Source organism: Callithrix jacchus, chromosome 18 (genome assembly GCF_049354715.1).
Source record: "Callithrix jacchus isolate 240 chromosome 18, calJac240_pri, whole genome shotgun sequence".
In the NCBI taxonomy this organism is placed as follows: domain Eukaryota; kingdom Metazoa; phylum Chordata; class Mammalia; order Primates; family Cebidae; genus Callithrix; species Callithrix jacchus.
In genome coordinates, this window is record NC_133519.1 from 11,113,233 (window position 1) to 11,131,536 (window position 18,304).

An 18,304-nucleotide genomic window follows, 5' to 3' on the forward strand; every position below is an offset into this window, starting at 1 on the left:
TTCACCATGTTAGCCAGGATAGTAGTGATCTCCTGACCTTGTTATCCACCCGCCTCAGCCTCCCAAAATGCTGGGATTACAGGCGTGAGCCACTGTGCCCAGCCTGCTGTCTCTACTTTAAAAATTAAGAAAGCCAACTCAGATTAAGACATTCCATTATCCAGATTTGCGTTTTTTCCTTAATTTATACAATTCCTCAAATGTACATGAAATAGAGAGAATAGTATAATGATCCTTTATATACTTATAACCTAGTTTTTTTTTTTTTTTTTAGATGGAATTTTGCTCTTTTGCCCAGGCTGGAGTGATATGGCATGATCTCAGCTCACTGCAACCTCCGCCCACCCGGGGTTCAAGCGATTCTCCTGCATCAGCCTCCCAAGTAGCTGGGATTACAGGCGCCCACCACCACACCTGGCTAATTTTTGTATTTTTAGAGGAGGCAGAGTTTCGCCATGTTGGCTAGGCTGGTCTAGAACTCCTGACCTCAAGTGATCCACCCACTGTGGCCTCCTAAAGTGCTGGGATTACAGGTGTGAGCCACCGCGCCTGGCCTATCACCTAGCTTTGATAGCAGCATTTTGCCAATCTTCCTGCATTCATATTTCTCTATTTTTCTACTTCTACCTCACTGGAATATTTTAAAGGAAGACCAGTCCTTATGTGATTTCAACCCTAAATACTTCAGAACCTATTAATACACATAAGGAACCTTTTAGAGGTGAGAATGGGAGAGTATAACTACAGTAGTATTGTCACATCTATAAAATTAATAATTATTTAACTTTTCTTTTTAAGGCTCTCTTCTCAGAAATGTCTTTTTATGGTTCCTTTTTTCTAATCAGCACCCAAACAAGTTTCACACACTTTGTTATTTCTCTCTTAAGTCCTTAATTAAAATAGTTCCCAAACCCTGTAGTATTTTTTGAGGGCCAAATGAAAAACACATAAGCTTCCAAAGTGTTTATACAAACATAAGTTGTTCATTCATAGGAGAGAAATAACCTTTCTAAAAATGTCAGCATTAAAGAGAAATGAGAGAATGTGGAGATGCCTGAGTGATGGAGAAAAAGCAGGAATAATTTGGCATTAAACTGGGGCTGAGATATATTAAAACTGATCCAGTATGGAGAAGCTGGCATAGGACCTTCTCTGTAGCATGTATAGCCAAGATATCAGCATTTGTAGCCAAACTATCAACCTATATACCCACCCTTGGGTAATAGGTTCTCCTCTCTTATAGCATATGCCACACTTCCAAGTGTGGACTGATGATGATAAAAGACATTTAAATAATGCTTTTTTAGATTTTTGCCTTGGATGTGGAGATGCAGGTCTCAAGATTCTCAGACAAAAGATTTTCTTTTAGGGAAGAGTAAATTTTAATGCTGTTTACCCACCCAAAATATATATATAAATCATGAGTATAAATTACAAAACGATAATGTATACCTACAGTATTTTCCACAAAGACACTAGAAACCATTTTCTGTTGAACAGTATTCTGGTCTTATCCATAGGGATGAATCTCATTCTCTTGAAAAATTGGCTGGCTGGCTGGGTGTGGTGTCTCCCCACTGTAATCCCAGCACTTTGGGAGGCCAAGGTGGGTAGATCATGAGATCAGGAGATCGAGACTATCCTTGCTAATGTGGTGAATCCCTGTCTCTACTAAAAATACAAAAAACTAGCAGGGCTTGGTGGCACGCACCTGTAATTTCAGCTACTTGGGAAGCTAAGGCAGGAGAATCGCTTGAACCTGGGAGGGAGAGGTTGCAATGAGCCAAGATTGCACCACTGCATTCCAGCCTAGGTGATAGAGCAAGACTCTGTCTTAAAAAAAAAGAAAAAAATTGTATGGCTAACAGCTAGGTGCAGTGGTGCAGGCTGATAGTCCCAGCTACTCAGGAGGCTGCGGTAGGAGGATCACTTGAATCCAGGAGTTTGAGGCTGTAGTGAGCTATGAGTGCACATGTAAATAGTCACTGCGCTCCAGCCTGTGCAACATAATGAGAGCCTGTCTCTAAAAAATTAAAAATTAAAATAAAATAGGCTGGCTGACATTACCCAGCAAGGTGTTGCCATGCTGAGTTGGTTTTCTTTTTTTTCCCCACTGGTCCTTCTCTTCTCTCTCCCTTCTTCCTCTTCTGTCTGTTTCTCCTTCTATACAAAGAAGAGAAGGCTTGATTATGAGGTGAACAGTTAAATGCTCGTCAACTCTTCAGTTTCATGGACTTTCTCAGTAGATGATTTCTCCATTGGCAGATCCTTGGGTCGAGCAGTCAAGCCTTAGCAGATGATATCTGGTTCCTTATACTGCCATTCGGCTCTGCATTGGGTTTGTGGACCAAGCTTGGTGTTAAACAACTTTGATAAAGTTCTGTAGATAATTTTCTTGGCTAGGTATCGTGGCTCATGTCTATAATCCCAGCATTTTGGGAGGCTGAGGCAGGAGGATCACTTGAACCCAAGAGTTTGAGACCAGTCTGGGCAACATAGTGAGACCTCATAGCTACAAATAATAATAATAAAAGCAAATAATAAAAAAGCAGAATTAGCTGGGCATGGTGGTACACGCCTGTAGTCCCAACTACTCAGGTGACTGAAGTGGGGGCATCACTTGAGCCTGGGAGGTAGAGGCTGCAGTAAGCAGAGATTGCACCACTGCCCTCTAGCCAGGGTGACAGAGTGAGACCCTGTCTCCAAGGAAAAAAAATTACATACATACATAGAGATATATGTGTTTTCTTTTTTGATATAAAATATACATGATGTTTTTCTCTTCTGCTCTTTGGTAGATCGGATCTCTGATGTGTGCCATAGGGGTAAAACCTTACACAAGGAAGAGAGTAGGTCTTGCATCCTGATTCTCCTCCTTTGTCACTTGGTGTGAGTGTTATTACTTAGACCTCAATATCATCATCATACTGTGTGCTCTTGGGATTAGTCCCAGTTTTGCAGTTGTAGATACTAAGCGTTTGGCACCAAAATTCAATCTCATCTTTATTTTAGGTACTTTACAAGAGTGAGGCAGCCCTAGAGCTACATGTTTGTGTGATAAAACTAGGAAGGGTAGCAACTTCTTAGGGAGTGAGAAAACTTCAAACCCACTCTGCATCGAAATTACTTATCTGCTCTTTTTCTATTGTTTAACTTTATTCAGTGACTTTTTGCATATAGAGGCACTTACTTTCTATGTGATAACTACCAGACTAGGAGATGTCTGGGCAATAGAGTGAGACTCTGTCTCAAAATAAATAAAATAAAATAAAATAAGGGCTGGGCGCAGGTGGCTAACACCTGTAATCCCAGCACTTTGGGAGGCCGAGGCGGGTGTATCACAAGGTCAAGAGATCGAGACTATCCTGGTCAACATGGTGAAACCCCGTCTCTACTAAAAATACAAAAAAATTAGCTGGGCACGGTGGCGCGTGCCTGTAATCCCAGCTACTCAGGAGGCTGAGGCAGGAGAATTGCCTGAACCCAAGAGGCAGAGGTTGCGGTGAGCCGAGATCGCGCCATTGCACTCCAGCCTGGGTAACAAGAGAGAAACTCCATCTCAAAAAAAAAAATAAAAAACTTCAGTCAAACTCCAGGGTCTCCAATGAGTCTTGAATATCTTTTTTGCCTTTCCTCTTTCAACTGTCATGTCAAATGAGACCCCCTGACTCTTGGTTAAATGTATTAAAAAGTTGGCAGGGTGCATTGGCTCATGACTGTAATCCCAGAACTTTGGAGGCCAAGGCAGGCAGATCACTTGAAGTCAGGAGTTCAAGACCAGCCTGGCCAACATGGTGAAACCTCATCTCTACTAAAAATACAAAAAAATTAGCCGGACTGGTGATGGGCACCTGTAGTCTCAGCTACTCAGGAGGCTGAGGCATGAGAATCACTTGAACCCAGGAGGAGGAGGTTGGCACTGTTGCACTCCAGCCTGGGCAACAGAGTGAGACTCTATCTCAAAAAAAAAAAAAAAAGAAAGAAAGAAAAAGGGCTGGGTGTGGTGGGTCACACCTGTAATTCCAACACTTTGGGAGGCCAAGGCAGGCGGATCACTTGAGGTCAGGAGTTTGAGACCAGCCCAGCCAACATGGTGAAACCTCGCCTCCACTAGAAACACAAAAATTAGCCTGACGTGGTGGCAGGCACTTGTAATCCCAGCTACTTGGGAGGCTGAGGCAGGAGAATCTGGGAGGTGGAGGTTGCAGTAAGCCGAGATCATGCACTGCACTCCAGCCTGGGCAACAGAGTGAGACTCCATCTCAAAAAGAAAAAAGAAAAAGTTATATTTCCCAGAGAAAATATGAATACTTGAGTAAGAAAGGGGGCTAGAACAAAAATGAAATATGCACGAGGCCTCTGAGTATGGAGGAGGAGGGAGGGACATATAAAGTTGCTATCCAAAAAGATCTGGTATCACTGAGCAAGAGGCAGGAGTTTTATACTCATGTTTAGTTTGATTCAAACGCTGATGCTTTCAGTGTGCTTGATAGAGATCATGTGAGTATGTGTATAAGTTCTTATGATTGTGTGTTTTTTTGTTTCTTTGTTTAAAGAAGCATCTGGAATCAAGAGACCTACAGCATCTGAGGTGAGTTTCATATTGATACAGTTGTTAGTAAAACTTAACTCTGGGATAGAAGGATACCTGTTTATGATATTTTTATCTTTTCTTTACTTAGTTCTTGGAAGCTAGACAGGATTCTTTTTTTTTTTTTTTTTTGAGACGGAGTTTTGCTGTTGTTACCCAGACTGGAGTGCAATGGCACAATCTCAGCTCACCGCAACCTCCGCCTCCTGGGTTCACGCACTTCTCCTGCCTCAGCCTCCCGAGTAGCTGGGACTACAGGCGTGCACCACCATGCCCAGCTAATTGTTGTATTTTTAGTAGAGATGGGATTTCACCTCGTTGACCAGGATAGTCTCAATCTCTTGACCTCGTGATCCACCCGCCTCGGCCCCACAGAGTGCTGGGATTATAGGCGTGAGCCACCATGCCCAGACAGTAGACAGGATTCTTACCTCTCGTTGGTAGGCTAGAAATTATGCAACTCAGGCCAGGCGGTGGCTCACACCTGTAATCCCAGCACTTTGGGAGGCCGAGGCAAGTGGATCACGAGGTCAACAAATCGAGACCATCCTGGTCAACATGGTGAAACCCCGTCTCTACTAAAAATACAAAAAATTAGCTGGGCTTGGTGGCGTGTGCCTGTAATCCCAGCTACTCAGGAGGCTGAGGCAGGAGAATTGCCTGAACCCAGGAGGCGGAGGTTGCGGTGAGCAAAGATCGTGCCATTGCACTCCAGCCTGGGTAACAAGAGCGAAACTCCGTCTGGAAAAAAAAAAAAAAGAAAAGAAATTATGCAACTCAACTTTTATTATAGTATCTCACATTTATTGAGCATTTTTAATGTACCAAATGCAATATGTACCCAAGAGTAAATATTGTACCTAAGTATCCTTTAAAATATTCTCATATTGGCCAGGCGTGGTGGCTCATGCCTGTAATCCCAGCACTTTGGGAGGCTGAGGCAGAGGGATCACCTGAGGTCAGGAGTTCGAGATCTGCCTGGCCAACACAGTGAAACCCTGTCTCTACTAAAAAATATTTTTTAAAAAATTAGCCAGGTCTGGTGGTGGACGCCTGTAGTCCAGCTACTCAGGAGGCTGAGGTGGAGAATCACTTGAACCCAGGAGGCAGAGGTTGCAGTGAGCCAAGATTATGCCACTGCACTCCAGCCTGGGCGACAGAGCAAGATTCTGTCAGCCAGACATAGTGGTGTGCCCTTGTAGTCCCAGCTACTTGGGTGGCTGAGGCAGAAGAATTGCTCGAACCGGGGAGGCAGAGGTTGCAGTGAGCCAAGATTGCGCCACTGCACTCCATCCTAGGCGACAGAGTCAGACTCTGTCTCAAAAAAAAAAAAAGATAGTCTTATTTAATCCTGCAGACAAGCATAGTGAGGCAAATACTGTTGTTGTGTGTTTTACAGATGAAGAAGGTGAGGAGGATTCCATAGTTAATAAGTGGGATTAGTAAGGCTGGGATTCAAACTCAGGCAGTCTGACTCTAAAGCTCACTTTCTTTGTTTTGCTGTTATGGCTTCCTGATTGTGTACCTTTGATGAATATGAAGAACTTCTTTTAGCCATGCAGAAGCTATTAGTTTCCCAAGTTTCTCTTTTTTGTTCAGAATATCTTCAGTTTGCTCAGCTTTCTTCCCATGGAGTATTTCCTGATTCTCTTCTTACTTCTTGCCTCTCTCCTGGGTTTTGTGAAAGGGGCCTCAGAATGCAAGCCCTTTTGACCTGGGACTTAAAGCTTCTTTTAGAACATCTTCTAGCATCTGTCAAGTGATATACTGAGAGTTCCCTGGCACTAAGGGCCTTGGCTAAAAAAGTAGAACTTGAATATCATGTCCTTTTTTTTTTTTGTTGAGACGGAGTTTCATTCTTTTTTTTTTTTTTTTTTTTTTTGAGATGGAGTTTCACTCTTGTTACCCAGGCTGGAGTGCAATGGCGCGATCTCGGCTCACCGCAACCTCCGCCTCCTGGGTTCAGGCAATTCTCCTGCCTCAGCCTCCCGAGTAGCTGGGATTACAGGCACGCGCCACCATGCCCAGCTAATTTTTTGTATTTTTAGTAGAGACGGGGTTTCACCATGTTGACCAGGATGATCTCGATCTGTTGACCTCGTGATCCACCCGTCTCGGCCTCCCAAAGTGCTGGGATTACAGGCTTGAGCCACCGTGCCCGGCCGGAGTTTCATTCTTGTTACCCAGGCTGAAGTGCAACGGTGCGATCTCGGCTCACTGCAACCTCCGCCTCCCGGGTTCAGGCAATTCTCCTGCCTCAGCCTCCTGAGTAGCTGGGATTACAGGCACGTGCCACCATGCCCAGCTAATTTTTTGTATTTTTAATAGAGACGGGGTTTCACCGCATTGACCAGGATGGTCTCAATCTCTTGACCTCGTGATCCACGCACCTCGGCCTCCCAAAGTGCTGGGATTACAGGAGTGAGCCACGGCGCCCGGCTATCATGTCTTAAGATTGTGACATCTAGCCAGTCATCATGACTCATGCCTGTAATCCTAATACTTTGGGGGCTGAGGTGGGAGGATTGCTTGAGGCCCGGGGATCAAGACAGGCCGGGGCAAAATAGTGAGACCCTGGTTCTACAAAAAATGAAAAACTAGCTAGGTATGGTGGTACACACCATAGTCCCAGCTACACAGGAGTACTTGAGCCCTGGAGGTTGAGGCTGCAGTGAGCCATTATTACACCACTGTAGTCTAGTCTGGGAAATAGAGACAAGACCCTGTTTAAAAAAAAAAATTGTGACATTCTATTTTCACTAGTCTCTCAGCCTTCTGGGTTATTAACTTAATGAGTATTAATGTCATGAAGAGTAACTTCCTGTTTGTTACTGCATCTGGCTCTGGGAATAACTTTCTTGACTCCTATACTATAGGTTTACTCTTCTTTCTTTCTCTCTCTTTTTTTTTTTGAGATGTCTCGCTCTGTTGCCCAGTATGAAGTGAAGTGCAGTGGTGCTATCTCCACTTACTGCAATCTTTGCCTCCCAGGCTCAGGCAATTCTGCCTCAGCTTCCCAAGCAGCTGGGATTACAGGCTCATGCCACCACACCTGGCTAATTTTTGTATTTTTAGTAGAGATGGGGTTTCACCACGTTGACCAGGCTGGTTTTGAACTTGACCTGAGGTGATCTGCCCGCCTCGACCTCCCAAAGTGTTGGGAATACAGGTGTGAGCCACCCTGCTTGGCCTATGACTGCTATTCTCCACTTCAACCTTGCTCTCTTTGTTTCTTTTTTCTTTTCTTTTCTTTTTTTTAATCCAGACAGAGTCATGCTTTGAGTTGAGTCCTGGAGTCCAGTGGCACGATCTCGACTCACTGCAACCTCTACCTCCTGGATTCAAGTGGTTCTCATGCCTCAGCCTCTTGAGTAGCTGGGATTACACATGCGTGCCACCATGCCAGGCAAATTTTTTGTATTTTTAGTTAGAGATAGGGTTTTCCCATATTGCCCAGCCAGGCTGGTCTCAAACTCCTAGGCTCAAGTGACCTCCCTGCTTGGCCTCCTGAGTAGCTGAGATTACAGGTACACGTGACACCATCCAGCTATGTTTCTACTACTATTTAAAAATAATTTTATTTTCTGGCCGGGCATGGTGGCTGACATCTATAATCACTGCACTTTGGGAGGCTGAGGTCGGTAGATCACTTGAGGTCAGCAGTTTGAGACCAGCGTGGCCAACATGGTGAAACCCCGTCTGTATTAAAAATACAAAAATACGTGGCCGGGCACGGTGGCTCATGCCTATAATCCCAGCACTTTGGGAGGCCGAGGCGGGTGGATCACGAGATCAAGAGATTGAGACCATCCTGGTCAACATGGTGAAACCCTGTCTCTACTAAAAATACAAAAATTAGCTGGGCATGGTGGCACGCGCCTGTAGTCCCAGTTACTTGGGAGGCTGAGGTTGCGGTGAGCCGAGATCACACCATTATACTCCAGCCTGGGTAACAAGAGCGAAACTCCATCTCAAAACAAAACAAAAAAATACAAAAATTAGTCGGGAATGATAGCGGATGCCTGTAATCCCAGCTATTTGGGGGCCTGAGGCGGGAGAATTGCTTGAACCCAGGAGATGGAGGTAGCAGTGACCTGAGATTGTGCCACTGCACTCCAGCAACAAGAGCGAAACTCCATCTCAAAAAGTAACAAAAAATAAAAATATTTTTATTTTCTGTGTCTTCTGAGGACCAAAGGGAAAATATGTGTCCCCTGGAGTTTTTTTCTGTGATCTAATAGCCACTTAATTCATTGGGAAGCAGCATTATAGCTGTATGTAGCATGGGGTAGATCTTCTGAAGATTTTGTAAAATGTTTTTACAAACATTCTAGAAAGAATATTTTGTTTCAGTTAATTTTGTTTTGATATATCATTATGTAGCTATTTGGTATCTTACATGGGAATTGTATTATAATCTTGAGTCTTCTTCTTATAGGTGCCTTATACCTCTGGCATGCCCATCAAGAAAATAGGCCATCGAGGTGTTGATTCCTCAGGAGAGACAACATATAAAAAGGTGTGTCTGGATGGAACCTTCTCATCTTAATCCAGGAGCTCAGCATCTTACTCTGGGAACTCAGACTCCTCGTAATTACTCTCCATGTACTGTCCTATTTCTTGATATCCTGAGCTTTTGCACATCATACAACTTAGACTTTAGAATTTATTTCGCAAAGGGTAAATTGTCTCCTTTTTGTTTTTTTTTAATTTTTATTTATTTATTTATTTATTTTTTGAAACGGAGTTTCGCTCTTGTTACCCAGGCTGGAGTGCAATGGCGTGATCTCGGCTCACCGCAACCTCCGCCTCCTGGGTTCAGGCAATTCTCCTGCCTCAACCTCCTGAGTAGCTGGGATTACAGGCAGGCGTCACCATGCCCAGCTAATTTTTTTGTATTTTTAGTAGAGACGGGGTTTCACTATGTTGACCAGGATGGTCTCGATCTCTTGACCTCGTGATCCATCCGCCTCGGCCTCTTAAAGTGCTGGGATTACAGGCGTGAGCCACCGCGCCCGGCTTCCTTTTTGTATATGAATGTTTAAATGAGAATTTTTTTGGTTGGGCACAGTGGCTCACGCCTGTAATCCCAGCACTTTGCGAAGTTGAGGCAGGCAGATTACTTTAGGGCAGGAGTTCAAGACCAGCCTGGCAAACATGACAAAAGTCTGTCTCTATTAAAAATGCAAAAATTAACCAAACGTGGTGGCTCGTGCTTTTGATCCCAGCTACTTGTGATGTTCAGGCAGGAGAATCGCTTGAACCTGGGAGGTGGAGGTTACAGTGATGTCAGATTGCACTACTGCTCTCCAGCCTTGGTGACAGAGCAAGATTTCATCTCAAAAAAAAAAAAAAAAAGAATTTTTGGCTGTGCGCGGTGGCTCACACCTATAATCCGAGCACTTTGGGAGGCTGAGGCGTGTGGATCACGAGGTCAAGAGATCGAGACCGTCTTGGTCAACAAGGTGAAACCCCATCTCTACTAAAAATACAAAAATTAGCTGGGCATGGTGGTGTGCGCCTGTAGTCCCAGCTACTCAGGAGGCTGAGGCAGGAGAGATCATGCCATTGCATTCCAGTCTGGGTAACAACAGCGAAACTCCGTCTCAAAAAAAAAAAGAATTTTTTAGTGAACAAATCTGACATTGGTTGCTGTTTTACTGAACTGAAGAAACTGGGTTTCCCTGTTAGGTATAAATACATAACAAGGCCATAAAGCCATTCTTACCTTACTACAGGGAACCGTAACTCTCACAGTCTTGGAGTCTTTTACTCTATTGCTTGATATATAGCAATTGAAGGCCAGATCCCAGCCTCTTGACCAAAGTATAGGCAGTAGGTAAGATTTTTTTTTTTCTCTTTAGTGTTTTTTTAATTCCAGAGTGTCAGTCTGTCATCCAGGCTGGATTGCAGTGGCATGATCATAGGCAAGTGGTAGGAGCTACTGTAACCTCCAACTCCTAAGCCCAAGTGATTTTCCTGCCTCAGTCTTCTGAGTAGCTGGGACTACAGTTACACACCATCACGTGTGGATAATAAAAAATTATTTTTGTGAGATGAGCTCATTGTGTTGCACAGGCTGGTTTCAAACTCCTGGCCTCAAGCAATCCTCCGACCCAAGCCTTCCAACGTGCTGGAGTTACTGGGGTGATTGACCATGTCTTGACCCTTTTTTCTCCCCAAAGACAGTCATTTAGCTGGTGAATAGTACCTAGAGCACTGGCTTTTTTGAGCTCTGGATATCAGATGGACTGGAAAGGAGTAGTGATAGTAAAGTGAAAATTGAACTGGTGAAGGGAAAACAGAGAAGCATCCTGGATCCTTGAGTGATCCCAGTTTTTCAGTTCTGGACCAATTTGCAGATGGTTTAGGCTTCCTCAGGGACAGTGGTCAGTCTTCCATTTAGCATCTGTACTTTGTCTAATATGGGGTATGAAGATTTCTTGGAGTCCTATTTCTGGCCTCTGTAAATTTTGTGTTTGTTCTCTATTTCATCGTCCCAAGTAGCAGAGGTGGACTGACTCATTCTCAGTCAAGGACCTGACGGTCCCCAGAATGGGCTCTGAGGCTCATGTTAATTACTTTTATTGAGCTCTGGATTTTTAAATTTTCTTTTTTTTTAAGAAATGGGATCTTGCTCTGATTGCTCAGACTGTAATGCAGTGGGTGCCCAGACTGTAATGCAGTGGGTACAATCATGGCTCACTGCAGCCTTGAGCTTCTGGGCTCAAGGTATCCTTCTACCTCAGCCTCCAAAGTAACTGGGACTACAGGCCTCAGCCACCACACCTGGCTTATTTAGCTTTTTTTTTTTGAGATGGAGTTTCGCTCTTGTTACCCAGGCTGGAGTGCAATGGCGCGATCTCGGCTCACCGCAACCTCCGCCTCCTGGGTTCAGGCAATTCTCCTGCCTCAGCCTCCTGAGAAGCTGGGATTACAGGCACGTACCACCATGCCCAGCTAATTTTATATTTTTAGTAAAGATGGGGTTTCTCCATGTTGGTCAGGCTGGTCTCAAACTCCTGACCTCAGGTGATCTGCCTGCCTTGGCCTCCTAAAGTGCTAGGATTACAGGTGTGAGCCACAGCGCCTGGCCACTTAGCTCTTTTTATATGTTGAACATTGAGATAAAAAAGATGGGGAGGCAGACATTTCAAAAATGATAATAATAATTTATTTTCCTTTGACCTATTTGTTAATGAAAAAGCTAGTTGTAATTTAATGCCCATTGAGGACCAAGTAGAAATAGAAGTAATGTCTGGTAGAGGTTGGAGATGAGAAATAGAGCAAAGCTGTCTAATAAAAGTTTCTGTAGTGATTGAAATGTGCTATGTCTGTGCTATCCAATATGGTAGCTAGTAACCACAGTTGAATTGTAGCTAGTAAGACTGAGGAAATGAAGTTTTAAATTTTAATTTTAATTAACTCAGCCTCCCGGGTAGCTGGGACTATAGGTGCATACCACCTCACCCAGCTAATTTTTGTATTTTAGTAGAGACAGAATTTCACCGTGATGGCCAGGTTGGTCTTGAACTCCTGGCCTAAAGTGATCTGTCTGCCTTGGTCTCCCGAAGTGTGGGATTAGAGGGTTGAGCCACTGCACCCACACCACTCTGTTGCTTTTGAGACACTTAGTCAGGCCCTTTCTTAGAGGACTGAAGTTTCTGCCACCAGGTAATCAAATAAGAATATTGATTAATTTTAAATCTGGACACAGTGGCTCACTCCTGTAACCCCAGTGCTTTGGGAGGCTGAGGCAGGCAGATCACTCTAGGTCAGGAGTTCAAGACCAGCCTGACCAATATGGTGAAGCCCCATCTCTACTAAAAATATAAAAAATAAGCCAGGTGTGGTGGTGCATGCCTGTAATCTCAGCTACTCGGTAGGCTGAGGCAGGAGAATCGCTTGAACCAGGGAGGTGAAGTTTGCAGGTGCTGCTGTACTCCATCCAACATGGGTGACAGAGTGAGACTTCGTCTCAAAAAAAAAATTGGTTAATTTTAGTTATATTCTTTTTTTTTTTTTTTTTTTAATTTTTTTTTAGACAGAGTCTTGCTCTGTCACCAGGCACCAGGCTGAAGTGCAGTGGCACAATCTCAGCTTACTGCAACCTCCGCCTCCTGGGTTCAAGCAGTCTTCCTGCCTCAGCCTCCCCAGTAGCTGGGACTACAGGCATGCGCCACTACACCCAGCTAATTTTTGTATTTTAGTAGAGATGGAGTTTCACTATGTTGGCCAGAATAGTCTGGATCTCTTGACCTTGTGATCCGCCCCCCTTGGCCTCTCAAAGTGCTGGGATTATAGGCGTGAGCCACTGTGCTTGGCAATTTTAGTTATATTCCATATCAGAAGAAGGAAATGTTTAGTGGCCTCCAGCAGATACACTCTGGGGACAGAAGCCTTAGGAGTGAGAACTAAGAATGTTCTGTCAATACAATGTATCTTCCAAATACGGGTATGGAACTCTTGTTTAGGCAGGCCAATAGGAGGAAGCACCTTACCTAGCTGAGGCTGGCTCAGAGAGTCCCAGCTTTGCTACTCTGTATCCTCACTGTTCTTCCAATCTTCAGTATGCTTAATTGCAGAGTACAGCATCGGGATGGGGAAACTGGATTATTCCAGTTTAATCTGAGCTATTGCTCAAACTAAAGAACATTTGTGGATTTTTTTTTTTTTTTGAGATGGAGTGCAATGGCAAGATCTCGGCTCACTGTAGTCTCCGCCTCCTGGGTTCAAGTGATTTTCCTATCTCAGACTCCCGAGTAGCTGGGACTACAGGTGCCCACTACCATGCCAGGCTAATTTTTGTATTTTTAGTAGAGACAGGGTTTCACCATATTGGCCAGGCTAGTCTTGAACTCCTGAACTTGTGATCCACTTGCCTCGGCCTCCCAAAGTGCTGAGATTACAGCAGTGAGCCACCGTGTCTGGCCGGCCATTTGTTTTAAAGCGTTTCTTCTAGCTTCTCCCTTGTGAATTTTTCTTGCTGTGGTCCTACTTATACTAGAAGTTTTCTTTTCATTTCTCTTTGTTTCTTAGACAACCTCATCAGCCTTGAAAGGTGCCATCCAGTTAGGCATTACTCATACTGTGGGGAGCCTGAGTACCAAACCAGAGCGAGATGTCCTCATGCAAGATTTCTACGTGGTGGAGAGTATCTTCTTCCCCAGGTACAGAGTTTAATGTTCAGAAGCATGTTCTGGAAATGTGGCCTTTTTAAATCAGCCCCATGGCAGTTTTAGGGGTTCGAATCTGACAATTTAGGCGTGTGTCCAATTCTTTTTTTTTTTTTTTCCCCATAGCCATGCATGAGCAAGTGTCGAGTTCTTAACCAGGTTGTCAGGGTGATGTGGGACTAGAGAGTTTGGAGAGTAGATGCTATCTTCTAGATGCTTCCATAAGCCTCTGGCCTATGGAGTGACCCATAAAAAAACAAAACAAAACAAAAAAACAACTTAATGCATTGGATAGCAGGCAGAGTGATTCCTCCTTTTTTTTTTTTTTTTGAGACAGAGTCTTGCTCTGACACCGGGCTGGAGTGCAGTAGCACAATCTCAGCTCACTGCAACCTCTCCCTTCCAGTTCAAATGATTCTTTCACCTCAGCCTCCTCAGTAGCTGGGACTACAAGTGCACACCACCATGCCCAGCTAATTTTTTATTTTTTATTTTTTGTAGTAGAGACGGGGTTTCACCATGTTGGTCAGGATGGTCTCAGTCTCTTGACCTCATGATCCTCCCACCTCGGCCTCCCAAAGTGCTGGGATTATAGGTGGGAGCCGCCGTACCCTGCTGTGATTCTTTTTTATGTCTTGCTGTCCATCCCGTGCCGTTATCTCACTAAGTAGCTCATCTGAGTGCTCTGCGTCTCTTAGGAGAAATGTATTCCTCCACTCCCCCTACCATTAGGTGACTCAGAGTGTCTTCGCAAGGTAGATTCTCTGGATGATAGGTACTGGCAAATTACTGCTACTTCTGTTTAACCCCACAGTGAAGGGAGCAACCTGACCCCTGCTCATCACTACAATGACTTTCGTTTCAAGACCTATGCACCTGTTGCCTTCCGCTACTTTCGGGAGCTGTTTGGTATCCGACCTGATGATTACTTGGTAAGCTTCTGCATATCAGGACCCTGTGACTCCAGTAGCAGAGGGATATTCCCAAGGGAAGGCCCCTTTTCTCCATAGTCTCATTCTGGTTTTTATTAAGGAAAGAATTGCATCTGTAGTTGATTTTTGTGTTGGGCAAGGCCCTAATGTGTTTCAGTCACTTATGTTCTTCTCTCTTTGCCCCAGTACTCCCTCTGTAGTGAGCCGCTGATTGAACTCTGTAACTCTGGAGCTAGTGGTTCCCTGTTCTATGTGTCCAGCGACGATGAGTTCATTATTAAGACAGTTCAACATAAAGAGGCGGAGTTTCTGCAGAAGCTGCTTCCAGGATACTACATGGTAAGGGAGAGAGAAGCACTCTCCACCTGTGCTGCCTGCTTCTGGACAAGGCTGAGGAGGCTGTCTTCAGCAGGGTAAAACAGTGTCAGCACTTCTGTCTTAAGAGTGTAGTTCAGTTTTGTGCTTTTCACCCCATTTATTTTGCTTCTCTATGGTAAAAGAGATTTTGTTTATCTGTTCTAAGTATTGTTGATCTCCCAAGTTCAAGTGATCCTTTCACCTCAGCCTCCTGTGTAGTTGGGACTGAAGGCACGCACCACCGCACCTGACTAATTTGTATTTATTGATTTTTATTTATAATTATTACTTTTTTTAGATGGAGTCCCCAGGCCGGAGTGCAGTGGTGCAGTCTTGGCAATCTTGGCTCACTGCAGCCTCAGCCTCCCAGGTTCAAGCGATTCTCCTGCCTCAGCCTCCTGAGTAGCTGGGATTACAGGCGCACACCACCACGCCTGGCTGATTTTTTTTGTTTTTTAGTAGATACAGGGTTTCACCATGTTGATCAGGCTGGTCTCGAACTCCTGACCTCGTGATCTGCCTGCCTTGGCCTCCCAAAGTGCTGGGATTACAGGCGTGAGCCACTGCGCCTAGCCTAATTTTTGTAACCTTTTAGTAGAGAGAAGGTCTTGCTATGTTGCCCACGCGGGTCTTGAATTCCTGAGCTCAGGTGATCCTCCTGTTTGAATCCTCCTGTTTGGCCTCCCAAAGTGCTGGGATTACAGGCATGAGCCACTGCACCTGGCTGTTTTTGTCTTCTGTTCCCGGTTCAGCTTCTAGTTTGGTGAATGAGGTAGGTTACTTCCCTTGATAATACTCTCTGCAGCCTTACTCTGACTGATTGCTATTGGAGGTTTTGGAGAGGTTAGGTAACTCTCATTACCTTCCTTAATACCTCCAAGAATATACTATACCCAGGGCAGAAGGTGTAGTCTTCTCTTAAACTTCTCCAAAGGAATATATCCATCTTATACTGGTACAGAAATCCTGTACTGATTTCTGTATTGGAGAGTCTGTGGCACAGCTTGATGGTGAACTCATCATTGAAATAGATGTATAGGGAAATTATTTATTTATTTATTTATTTTTGTAGGTGGAGTCTCACTCTGTTGCCCAAAATGAGTGCCGTGGTTTGATTTCGGCTCACTGCAGCCTCTGCCTCCTGGGTTCAAGTGATTCTTCTGCCTCAGTCTCTTGAGTAGTTGGGACTACAGGTGCACACCACCATGCCCAGCTAATTTTTCTATTGTTTTAGTAGAGACAGGGTTTCACCATATTGGCCAAGCTGGTCTCGAACTCCAGACCTCGTGATCTGCCCACCTCAGCCTCCCAAAGTGCAGAGATTACAGGCATGAGCCACCGTGCCCAGCCGAAATAGATGCATAGGGAAATTTTAAGCAAACATGATGTACTACAGGCAGACAAATTGTGTCTGAATCTCTTATAGGAGATAAAGGGAGGATGGGTGTAACTTGCCCTTGAGTTTCACTGAAAATCAGCTAAGTAGTTGTACTTCTGTTTACTTTTGTGTTCTCAGAACCTCAACCAGAACCCTCGGACTTTGCTGCCTAAATTCTATGGACTCTACTGTGTGCAGGCAGGTGGCAAGAACATTCGGATTGTGGTGATGAATAATCTTTTACCAAGATCAGTCAAAATGCATATCAAATATGACCTCAAAGGCTCAACCTACAAACGGCGGGCTTCCCAGAAAGAGCGAGAGAAGCCTCTTCCCACATTTAAAGACCTAGACTTCTTACAAGACATCCCCGATGGTCTTTTTTTGGATGCTGACATGTACAATGCTCTCTGTAAGACCCTGCAGCGTGACTGTTTGGTGAGTTTGTTATTTAGACACCAAAAATCTCAGTTACTTAAACAGCTTGATTGTTCTTAGGCATTAAGTTTGTGGGAGATGGGACTCTGTTCCTTAGCACCATATGTCTCAGGCTGTATTTAAAATAACTTTTAATTAGTTCATCGCCATTCCTTTACATTTTTACTTTCTGCCTGTTTATTCTCCCCCAATGGGCTTTATTTCCTTTTCTAGCTAGCCTGGGCCTCATAGTCAAATGTTCTGCTTATTTTCACACCAGTATCATCCTTCCTCAGATTTTGGTCCTGCCTGCCAAATCCAAATTTATATCTTGGAAGCTGAGTGCTGCTGAAGAATATTACAACCATATATTCTGGTGTCTCTATAGATTAGCGATATCCAGTTCCACCTGGGCTTTCAATATTGTTCTTCAGTTCCATTTCCTGTTGTTCTCAACAGGGATTTCAGATGTTTGGCACTCTAATCAAACCATTTTCTGACTCTCATCTCCCTAGCTTTGTTTCTCAAGAAGCTACCTTAACTTTTCATCCTGTTTTTTACCTTCATGCTGCCCCTGTTACCAATAGAGACATGTATCTACATTTATTTTTTATTTTTGAGATGGAGTTTCACTCTTGTCGCCCAGGCTGGAGTTCAGTGGTGCAGTCTCAACTCACTGCAACCTCTGCCTCCCAGGTTCAAGCAATTCTGCCTCAAGTCTCCTCAGAAGCTGGGATTACAGGCACTTGCCATCACACCTGGCTAATTTTTGTATTTTTAGTAGAGACAGGGTTTCACCATGTTGGCCAGGCTGGTTTCAAACTCCTGACCTCAAGTGATCAAACTCCTAGCCTCCCAAAGTACTAGGATTACAGGCCTGAGCTGCTGCACCAGCCTAGATAATCACTCTTGACCTGACCTCAGACTACAGGCGTGCTCTACTGTGCCCAGCTAATTTTTGTATTTTTAGTAGAGATGGGGTTTCACCATGTTGGTCAGGCTGGTCTCAAACTCCTGACCTTGTGATCCACCCATCTCGACCTCCTAAAGTGCTAGAATTACAGGCGTGAGCCACTGCGCCCAGCCTCAGTAAATGTTTAACTGAATTGAAGCTAGTCGTATAAGGTCCTGCCACAGATCTGTTCCGTCACCAGGTGTACTTTACCAGACCCTCATTGTAGAATCTTCACAGCACAACACATGTATTCCTTGTTCCTTTGAGAAGGTAGTATTCTCTTCATGGAGACATATGTGGAAAGAACAAAGACAGTCTTGTGGGCTAGGCAGTGGGGCTTGGGAAAATTGTGTTTACTCAAATGAGAGAAAGCTAAGGGGATATAAATAAAGATTAACCATCTCACCACTGCATTCCAGCCTGGCAACAGAGCAAGACTCCATCTCAAAAAAAATAAAGACTAACCAGGCCGGGTGCAGTGGCTCACACTTGTAATCC

General features: G+C 44.4%; 1 protein-coding gene across 15 annotated transcripts in view; it reads left to right on the forward strand.

Annotated features, from left to right (window-relative positions):
* PIP5K1A (phosphatidylinositol-4-phosphate 5-kinase type 1 alpha) overlaps positions 1-18,304 on the forward strand; it is a 50,939-nt gene that overhangs the window by 17,837 nt on the left and 14,798 nt on the right. For 6 of the 15 annotated variants that reach the window (XM_008984335.5, XM_002759939.7, XM_017966258.4 and 3 more), the window contains 6 exons: positions 4,557-4,591; positions 9,030-9,110; positions 13,631-13,761; positions 14,582-14,699; positions 14,886-15,038; positions 16,573-16,872. In XM_008984335.5, the coding sequence (XP_008982583.1) occupies positions 4,557-4,591; positions 9,030-9,110; positions 13,631-13,761; positions 14,582-14,699; positions 14,886-15,038; positions 16,573-16,872 (818 nt within the window). The remainder of the gene's footprint in view (positions 1-4,556; positions 4,592-9,029; positions 9,111-13,630; positions 13,762-14,581; positions 14,700-14,885; positions 15,039-16,572; positions 16,873-18,304) is intronic. The other 9 variants (XM_008984337.5, XM_078355621.1, XM_078355620.1 and 6 more) reach the window with 2 other exon arrangements.